Source organism: Gilbertella persicaria (assembly GCF_025201335.1).
Source record: "Gilbertella persicaria strain CBS 190.32 chromosome Unknown B0P05scaffold_90, whole genome shotgun sequence".
In the NCBI taxonomy this organism is placed as follows: domain Eukaryota; kingdom Fungi; phylum Mucoromycota; class Mucoromycetes; order Mucorales; family Choanephoraceae; genus Gilbertella; species Gilbertella persicaria.
The window spans coordinates 1-9,721 of NW_026252051.1; the positions used below are offsets into that span (position 1 = coordinate 1).

General features: G+C 36.8%; 4 protein-coding genes across 4 annotated transcripts; 1 reads left to right on the forward strand and 3 right to left on the reverse strand.

Annotated features, from left to right (window-relative positions):
- Positions 1 to 103: 103 nt before the first annotated feature.
- On the forward strand, positions 104 to 762 carry B0P05DRAFT_592768 (uncharacterized protein; the record flags this gene model as incomplete). Its single annotated transcript, XM_051583025.1, has 2 exons — positions 104 to 703; positions 754 to 762. The coding sequence occupies 2 exons, from the start codon at positions 104 to 106 to the stop codon at positions 760 to 762; spliced, it is 609 nt and encodes a 202-aa protein (XP_051429033.1).
- Positions 763 to 1,989: 1,227 nt separating this feature from the next.
- B0P05DRAFT_566608 (uncharacterized protein) lies at positions 1,990 to 3,630 on the reverse strand. Its single transcript, XM_051581073.1, is given in 5 exon segments — positions 1,990 to 2,547; positions 2,603 to 2,875; positions 2,924 to 3,159; positions 3,214 to 3,504; positions 3,515 to 3,630. The coding sequence occupies 4 exon segments, from the start codon at positions 3,478 to 3,480 to the stop codon at positions 2,445 to 2,447; spliced, it is 879 nt and encodes a 292-aa protein (XP_051429034.1). The 5' UTR covers positions 3,481 to 3,504; positions 3,515 to 3,630; the 3' UTR covers positions 1,990 to 2,444.
- A 924-nt stretch (positions 3,631 to 4,554) lies between these two features.
- Positions 4,555 to 5,212, reverse strand: B0P05DRAFT_566615 (uncharacterized protein). The gene is made up of 3 exons (XM_051581074.1): positions 5,139 to 5,212; positions 4,712 to 5,092; positions 4,555 to 4,662 (listed from the first exon to the last, which is right to left on the reverse strand). Exons 1-3 carry the CDS (start codon positions 5,197 to 5,199, stop codon positions 4,646 to 4,648), a joined length of 459 nt encoding a protein of 152 aa, XP_051429035.1. The 5' UTR covers positions 5,200 to 5,212; the 3' UTR covers positions 4,555 to 4,645.
- A 616-nt stretch (positions 5,213 to 5,828) lies between these two features.
- On the reverse strand, positions 5,829 to 6,624 carry B0P05DRAFT_566616 (uncharacterized protein). Its single transcript, XM_051581075.1, has one exon. It carries the CDS (start codon positions 6,505 to 6,507, stop codon positions 6,022 to 6,024), a length of 486 nt encoding a protein of 161 aa, XP_051429036.1. The 5' UTR covers positions 6,508 to 6,624; the 3' UTR covers positions 5,829 to 6,021.
- Positions 6,625 to 9,721: the final 3,097 nt, after the last annotated feature.

The following is a 9,721-nucleotide window of genomic DNA, read 5'->3' on the forward strand; positions in this document are numbered from 1 at the left end:
TAAAGGTCCCTACATTGTTGTGCAAGTCTTCCCTGAATATGGTACCTACAAACTACAAACACTTTCAGGTGAATATCTAAAGTCACTTGTTCACGTGGACCGAATGCGAATTGCTAAAGGACATACATCTTCGTCCCCATGGTACGACCCAGTAGTTTCAAGACAAGAATGGCGCCAGGTGATGACAAACATCGGTCGTTCCGCTATCATACCCTCCGTCCCACCTGTTGCAGTAGAAAACGAACTCTCTTTCCCTACAATCACTCTGGATCAACCTACTTCCACCACTACCGAGCCTACTCTCCCACTTACAACAACACCTGCACAGATACTTGATCCGGTAGATCCTGTCACAATTACAAGCGAACCCGTTTCACCTGTCTTGCCTTCCGTGAATTTATCTGATCCTATACAATCCCCCATCATTGGTCCTTCTCAAGCAAATTCGGATTTCTATACTAAGGTCCAAGAAACCGTCGAACCTACTGCTCCTATTCGCACTTTTTCTGATACTTCGTCTGACGCTGATTACAATATCGACGTTGACACTGAAGAAGTTGAGCCTAAAGAAATTGACCTTGAAGATGTTGACAAGACCCCTAGTACAGTCATTAGCACCCCTATGACCGTTTGTCCTCCTCCCATTACACCTCTTGACACGGTTACAATCTCTCCTGAATCACTTGTGACCCAGCCTATACACGTTCAGAGGCGAACGTCAAGCCAGGAGGGGGGTAATGTCGCGGATAATAGCGTTTCTGAACAAAGACAGCCAATCGAGGTTGAATATAACCTTCCGTATATGTATAAACCAAACAAGAAAAGGTTTAAACCTCAGATAACCAACAATAGAAGAAAGAAGTCAAAGCTGAACTTGATTCGTATAAGGAAATTGCCTTTAGCGAAAGCCAAGCTGTTGTCGTATTCGTCAAGAAGCAAGGATCAATCAACACGAAGTATATAATTACTTCCTTCTTTATTTGATTTAGAATACATATTTTAGTATGAATAGAAAAGATATAAATACTGTGTTGTTGATAGATGTAAGTTCTTCATCTTAAGACTTACTTTATCAAAACACAGGTAATATAAAAATATAAAAATAATAAAAGATCTTAAGACTTACTTTATCAAAACACAGACGTCACTGCCTTCTAGAATATTTTCCCAGTAATATCATTGGCTAGAAAATATTCTATCGTCACCTGACCTGTACTATTGAACACAAACCTTAAGAAAATATCAATTTGACAATATAAGCTACGGCCATATAACATAGAAAGCACCGGATCCCGTCCGATCTCCGCAGTTAAGCTATGTCTAGACCAGTCAGTACTATGGTGGGGGACCACATGGGAATACTGGTTGCTGTAGTTTTGCTTTTTTTAAAAAAAATTATGAGTATACTTTGGAGAGGTTTATTTTTTGTTATTTGAATATTCATACACCTTACAATCTAAGATACACATGAGAATATATATATATATATATATATAAATATATAAATATATAAATACATACATATTCAATAATCATAAGGTTACTATACAAAGCGATTTAGTAGTTGCACTCTATGCTGTAACGTACACGACTCCAGAGCTTATATATCAAGATGTAAACACTACATACGTGTTACTAAATGATAATAGGTTATATCAGCTATATATGTAGACATCTTTGTATATATCCAAAATCTGTAAAGTAATCTCTACTCATAAAACTCTTACAAATGCATTTATTTCCTTTCAAAACCAACCTCAAAATGATCTCAAAGTATTTGCTGCGTATTGCTTTGTTTCCTTTCTTGATGATTATTCATTTTATTTTGTACGATATCTTATGATACAGCAACTTTATGAGCATAATTATCTTTCGACGGAATACTTCGCTGAAATAAAAATAATTCCGCCTAAAAAAAAATCTCTCGGAGCAACTCTCGGTGCCTCCTGGAGAGAAAATTAAAAAATATCATTTAAAACTCCGGATTGATACTTTTTGCAATAAAATTTTTTTATTTCTTTAAACTCATATTGGTCAACACGGTCCATGGGAGAGTGTCAAATTCCTTTATATCATCTTCTTTTTCATGACACTTTGAGGCGTATAATTGTCTTATCGATGCAATTTCATTGAAGTACGATCCAAGGCTTTTGAAAGCGGATTCTGTTGTTGGAATAACAATTCTTGCTATCTCACAAAAGAAAAACTTCGTTATCAATACTAAAGAAAGACATGACCGATTTGAGCTTTTGCTGTTGCATGGCTACTTGGGAAAATACTGCTAACCGATACTTATCTCGATTGCAACCATCAACAGAGGCGTTTCTTCCTTTACATTCACCAAAAAAGTTGTTCATCTTAACTTGACTTGTTACAACGTCAACTAGGTAGTCTGGCCGTGTACCATAGAAGTTATTTGATGTGTTCGAACAATGGGGGTGATGTCATGAATCAATCTTGAGTATACTTTTTACGAAATTATGTACGTAACTACATTGTACATGCATTTCAGACCTTTTCGTGTTTTGAACTGTCATTTCAGGCAACCTGTGAAAATAGTTAATATAAAAGACATTATACCACAGAGAACCACAATACATACAATGCAAGGATTACTTCAAGTATGCAAAGTACTACTTTGTCAGTCTTATACTTTTCATAAACTTCTGCTACTTTTAGCATTGTGGCCCAATAATCGAAATTTTTTTGATACTCCCAAATAATATCTTGTAAACAACCCAACGTTTTACGCGACATTTCAGTTGTTTCACGGAATTCGGATGACATCAAGTGATACAGGGATTGGTATGTGTCATTTTCAAGATAATCACACACACCTCTAACGCCATCAAGGAAAACAATGGAAGACAAGGACCTATTTCTTATTAGAAAACGACATTCCAAGTTCTCATTTTTTACTTACAAAAGCTTTTGAATATCTGTTCTCCAGTTGTAGAATTGTTCTATTTGAAACTTGGAGAGACAATCTTTTTGATACTGGAAAAACACCTTATTGAAATTAAGCTTGTCATCTCCAATAACAAGGCTATCCTCGACAGGTTCGGGAATCATCCAATCCATGATGCTCATCTCATCCAACAATCTTTTCACACCTCCAATTTCCGGTGAGCCATTGCTACTGCTGAAAGTACCATCAACCTGAATTTTTTAAAAAATCAATCACCCTTATAAGACTACATACGATATACATACCAATTTCTTTTTTCTTTCAACAGCTCGAAAGAGCTTTTCGTATACGCACCATTGAACATCGTCATGTAACTTAGACGGTAGGGGACAACCCTTTACTTCTACATACATATCACTGTAGAGTTTTACAAGGTTAGCTTTAAAGCTTCGAATGCTATCACCATCAACGACAGTTTCAATCTCATTACGAAAATCCATGATAAAAAGAATTAAATAGGGAATTTTAGTAACTTGGATAAAATAGCGAATTTGAGCGTTGAAGTCAGCCATCAAGAAAAAATAAAAATAAATGAAAATAAATGAACTTTTTTACTCTTTTTATTCGCCTTCACTGTACGACTCCCCTTAACTGGCAGACGTGGCAAAACGCGACTGTTTGGAACTACAGTGTTGATTCTCACATAGCTCGCAAGGCCGTGTCCCTTTTTTTTACGCCAACGTAACCTTTCATTTAGTTTCTTCTCATGTCAAACAATGTTTGTTCATTCCAATTTACATACACCCGAAAAACCTTATAACATATACTGGAACATCCGATTTGTATTTTCTTATCAATTCTCTTGGGTTCAAGTTAGGCTAAAACAATCAACCCCTGAAACGATTATGTAAAAACGCCAAAAAACAAGTTATGGCCGCTAAACCAACAAAACAGGAGTCTCTCACTTTCTTCGTCATATCAAAAGCATCCGCACTACCCGAACATTTACTAAGAAATTTTATATTTCTTTCACTAACAAAACATATCTACCAACACAGGATCGTCCTTCAACTTTTTTGTGGAAACCGAAGCGACATTAGCAAAAGGATACTGAAATAAGTGATTAGATTTGTATTTTGACAAAGCTTGTTTATCCTCTATTACATTTATTATTTTCCTCGTAGAAACAACATCCCACATTACGATCACAGAGAGCCCATATACTGCAACAGCTTTTGTTATATCTTGTTGGAAAATTCAGCTCATCATAAATTCTCTCTTTGTCACTAACGAGAAATAAATTAGGTTATTTTAGAAACAAGAAAACAGCTTTGAGTAACGCCTATTTCGGTATTTATGTCTTTTAATAATGGATTGTTAAAAAAACAAAAAAAGAAAGGACGATCATGCTGGAAAAAATAGTTAAACGTCTCGCGACTACATTTCCTGACCAACAAGACGGCAACAATATTGTAAAACAAATTCAATGTTGTGTGAATCTGTACAACTTGCACTTCCTGACGCAAAGTATGATGAAACTCGATCATTATTCATCTCGAAACAAGATCATCAATCATAGTATGTATCGCCCTTATCACTTACAAACATCCTCCTAACTTTTCAATAGTCCCATATTCGAAGCCATTAAAAAAACACTTTTCACAGGTGCCAAAACTTTTTTCTCTCTTTCAACAAGGTTCAGCCTTGCGGCTTTCTTAATGTGGGACATAAGATTACCTAGACAATTTGTAAAAGTAAGTCTATACACATCGCATTTTATTCCTATACTTAAACCTACACAAGGGCTGGTACAAAAACCGAACAGAAGCAGCAACTCTTGCATTTTTTTCTGCTCAAGATCAAAGACAGGCTCAAAACAAGTCAGCAACTGTATTACCATATTTAACTGATAGATTGAACAACAGCCTAGACTTCTTATCTGAATAAACAAAAACCAACTTTTTGAAGCAAATTTTCTTTTCTTTGTTATAGCTTCAAGATCCGAGTCAGTTATTAACGCAACAGTGTTCATCTGTAGCATTTTTTCTTTTAGCAATAAAGCTATTTCTGCCGTTGAGTTTCTTTTTGCTTGCATTTCTCGATCCCTACGATTTTTTATTTCTTCAGTAGAAAACTTGACATCTTCAATTGGAATATTTGGATCTGAATAAATAGTGTTGTGATGTAAGAGAGAAGATAAAAACAAAGAAGTCGATTAGAACTTGTATAGGTTTATTATCCAAAAATATATATCTATTTTCTAGCTCTTCATTCTCTAGGTATTTGTACATGAAGAGATGTCGGAGTAAGTATTAGTAGAGTTCATGCAAATCACTGAGTCTCTATTATCATAGACTACTTTAAATTAACTAAATAATGTAAATTATGGATTTCGGTTATGAGTCTTGATCTATTAAAAGATCCATTGTCTTATTCAGCACAAGAGGTCTTTTTATGTCTATTTCTGATGTAAATTGATTATGATATATTTTAGTATGTAACTGAAGACTTATTTAATGTTCAGATCATCACAATTGGTCTGTGCCACCTTTTTTCTTTCATGCTTCTAGACTCATTATTTAATTCAGCCATCGCTTATAGCTATTTTAAAGAAAAAAGGGGCAAGTACAGTTGTTCCAACGTCAATAGATTTTCCTAAAGGGCGGCTTGATTTTCCCCAAAAGGCAGTATTAATTCGTCCAATCATATCCTCAATTTTTGATAAAATGAGAAAAAATAAATGTTAAGATAGAATTGTTAATCTTAACATTGTTTTTTTTTATCTTAACAATATTTTTCTTCACCTTAGCAATTTATTCTGTTTCATATTATCAGTGTCGTCGGTGATTAAAACTCTAAACCACATAATTAAGTTTAATAAAAGCTCAAGCAATTTCAATTTGACTTGAATACTCTAAAACTCAAACTCTAGAGTGTTTGACTCCCCTCACTGTCTTCATTCCAGTGTTCTTTTTTCAAGAGAAAAATCAGTTTTATTAACGCTTTAACTTAAGTTATCTCTTCTTCATTTGATGATACGTAATGGAAAGTGATCTAGCATCCTTGTAATGCGTGTAGTGCCCGTTGGTACGTCCTTCATCGAAACACTTTTTTCAGCCCATGCGTTTGTGATCCTTCATCCAGACCGTAACGAATTCATCAACTATATCCATATCACGTTTTTTTCCTTGAGGCTTGATTTGTTGCAATACTTCAACTGCTTGCTTTCCGGCTGTTGGAGTCACTCCATCGGGAAGATCTGGAGGAGGAGGTAGGGCAGTTACTGAAGTGCTTGAGGATTGCTGTTGGTACTTGTACAAACATGTACTCATATACACCAAACCTGCACGAGCATAGTCCATCGCGCGTGTCGACGACGGGCCATCTTCATTTATAGCTTCAATTATTCGTTCAAATTGTGTTTTGGTTTGATTGCAAACATTCATGAAAACATCAATAGTGGCATCATAAATACGTATTTCATGATCGACTGTTTCTTTCGCGATGGCATATAATAATTTTACTGTGGGGTCGTCCCTGTACTCAAGACCAAGAAGGGAACATTGCTGCTCTGTGAGCACATACTCCAGCGCGACCATAGGATGAAGAGGCTCGTGAAGATGATTTGCAATGGTTGATGGAGTCAAAATGAGATGTTGCTGTGCCCAGTACTGATGTGATGTTTTGATAACAGAGAGTTGTATGATAAGATAATGTAGAGACAAAGATAGATACTTTGAGACTGTTTTATACAATTTTACTGTTCTTATTTTTGACTATATGTCTTTATCTATTAAAAGATACATTGTCTTATTCAGTAAAAGAGGTTCTTTTATGTCTATTTCTGATGTAAATAGTATGTAATTGAAGACTTATTTAATGTCAGATCATCACAGCATGTTCCTGCAATACGGCGGTCTTTTGATTTCTTTTCCTTTGTACGTACACTAAAACCGCCATTTGACAACGCAAATTTTGTTCCTCTCAAAAATGATGGTCGTAATTTCCGTAAGGTCATCACACAAGCTGCCTTGTCTGATATCATTGCCCGGCAAGAAGTTTCTTCTGCGGCTGGGAAGTACTTTTGGCGCATACCTATCACAACATTGCAGAGAAATGTGATGTATCGACTTCTGACTCACAAGATTCCCACTCGCTTACTACTATCCAAGGTTTTTCCTGCTCGCTTCCCTGCTGCTGCCTGCATTTTGTATGGTGATCAGGAAACGGTGTATCACTTCTTCTTTCGCTGCCCCAAAAAATTTCCGTTCTGGGATGCCTTGATCAGGGAGTTTTTATGGCCAGGCACCTCTCTGGATCTAGTTTCAGATGCACTTGCATCGTTCAATTTTTTTCGGATTCGAGCTCAAACAAACTGTCCTCTTTCAATAGCCATGGTAACCTTGATTGGTCTCTTTAAGATCTGGAAGGCCCATTGGGCTCATACCATGCAGAATCATCAGTTCCACTACCTTTCTGTCCTTCACAGCACTCGATATCAAATTAAGTGAATAGCCGCTGAGAAGGACCCTTCACCTTAAGAGGTTTCTCCTCGTAACAGCTACTCTTTTTTTTCTTGATTTCTTTGTACTTTTGAAATTGTAGTACCCTTTTTGTTTCTTTTGACCCTCTTATAATTGTCGAGCACCTCTTTTAGTGGGTCCCTCTCAAGACCACTAATACGTGCGGCAAATAAAATCCTTAAAAAAAATCGAGTCTTTGCTGAGAACTACATGAAGACGCGCTTATTCAGCTTTGGTGCAGTGACAAAAGCTGTAGATCCTTGCTTTCTAATTCTATTAATGTAGGAGTCATTAAGCTGTTACTAGCAGAATATTGTGTAAATGAGCATACATCTTTTAAGATCTTTGACCTATATCTCATTATTTTCATAGTACAATCAGCAAGCAACCACATTTGCCAAAAAACTATAGCTTTTGGTGCGCATTTTGAATATTTAAGCTTGTTGATAGCTCTACTTTCCGTCTTATAGCATCAAAAACAAGATTGAAGGTTGTCAAACCAACAACTTTCATGAGTAATATCCTTTGGTCAAAACGTATATTTTGGTCATTTTGGACATGTCGGATTTTTTTGGTCCAAATTGACTCCAAAGGTACCATGTATGCTAACGAACATTATTTTTAAGTATGTAGAGTGTTTAGGCGTGTATAAATAGATATTATGCTACCTTTATGCGATGATACGACCCTTTGTATGTGTCTATTCTTTTGATGAGCTCAATCTCATCATTGGTTAAACCAGGACTTTTATAGAGGAAATACACCCAATTCCAACGGCACGATGTCCTTTGCACGATATCATGAAACTAATCATATTTTCTGGCTGAAAAGAACCAATTTATTATATGTATACCAAATCTAAACCATTTAATTCATATGTCAAATGAAATACGCAATGAAAATCTATTGCCAATACCAAGTCTAGTACTTTTGCAAATAAGGAGCCTCAGAAAAGATGCAAGAAAATACATGGAAAGAACAATAATAATAATAATATAAAGAATACAATATTTTATTGATAAATAAAAAAAAAAAAAAAAAAGGAGCACTTTGTTTGGTTCTCAAAGACAAGCTTTGATACTAACAGGATCAACCACGAGAAGGTAAAAGTGCATCTGATCCCAAAAGGAATGAAGTTATGATTGCTTTGTAGGGTAAACTAATGTCCTTGCATGACTTTACCACGACCCAGAGAATGCTTTGCGTAGTGTTGAATCACCAACAGCTAACTTACAGGAAGACATTCCCCAACTTAGGCACCAGAAAACTCGATTCAATTGCTTTTGATCTTGATTGCAGTGGACCCAGTAACCACAACCAACATCGTTTGGCATCACCCAAACGCACCAAGAAACAACCAAATCGATGCCGCCTTGCAAGTGTACTGCGCCATAAAAGAGACAGAAAAGAGAGAATTGATTTTTTTGATTCACTTTGTAGAATGAACAAGACAACGCCAGACTTTAGGCTTCAATATCATGACTAACCAGTGCTTAAAAAAAAAAAGAAAACCAAGTCGGATCCGCCCATAACACCAATTAGCCGCAAACAGCCCAAAGTACAGAGAAGTCAGGATATCACACCATGTCCCTATACCGACATTTCAAAGACTAGTGTTTCATAGCTTTTGGCCATTCCCTAATGGAAATGTCTACGCAGCAAACCAAAGATAGCCATCAGGTAGTGAACCATGACCCACGACTTGCCCCGGCTGACCGGTTTCATTGATGATTGAATATACAAGTATACACTGGCCCAAGTATATAAAAAAAGAGGGTGTCAAGCTTATCCGCATAAAAGCAAGCCCGCCTTGACTACGGTATTGTACTGGACGAATAGGGAATCTTGTCAATCCAGACTAGCAAAGCCAGACTAGACGAAGCGCAAGTAACCAGCAAGTCAACTCAAGTACCCGTCAGCTTTGCCGTGAGGCTCCGCCCAGACGGCACCAGGCCCCTTTTTTCCAGCTAAGGACAAGTAGGTATACGAGAGCAACTTCACTCGCTTTGACGCACAATAGAGGGGTTCAGACACAGTATACAGGGTATACCATGCTTGCTCCTGTATCACAGCTACACTTGATTTGCAATCGCTTTACCACGTTCCACCTGATGAGGAAGAAGACATGTGCAAAACTATGACGAAGAAAATCCCCTCTTGCGAGAGAACCTAAACCAAATAAAGACGATCCAAGCATAACGGCGAGGATTGCAATACGGCGTTAGGTACAGTGTGGCCATAGACTAACAGAGCGGTATCAAAAAAGTACAATCACCAAGAAACTGAGGTC

Excerpts from the sequence above, each read along its gene's own strand:
- B0P05DRAFT_566608 (XM_051581073.1), bottom strand. The coding sequence starts at position 3,480 with ATGGCTGACTTCAACGCTCAAATTCGCTATTTTATCCAAGTTACTAAA. Across the intron at positions 3,160-3,213 it reads TTGAAAGAAAAAAGAAATTG|GTTGATGGTACTTTCAGCAG; the intron begins GTATGTATATCG and ends TAAAAAATTCAG. Across the intron at positions 2,548-2,602 it reads CTTGAAGTAATCCTTGCATT|GTTGCCTGAAATGACAGTTC; the intron begins GTATGTATTGTG and ends CTATTTTCACAG.
- B0P05DRAFT_566616 (XM_051581075.1), bottom strand. The coding sequence starts at position 6,507 with ATGGTCGCGCTGGAGTATGTGCTCACAGAGCAGCAATGTTCCCTTCTT.
- B0P05DRAFT_566615 (XM_051581074.1), bottom strand. The coding sequence starts at position 5,199 with ATGTACAAATACCTAGAGAATGAAGAGCTAGAAAATAGATATATATTT. Across the intron at positions 5,093-5,138 it reads TATATTTTTGGATAATAAAC|ATCACAACACTATTTATTCA; the intron begins CTATACAAGTTC and ends CTTCTCTCTTAC.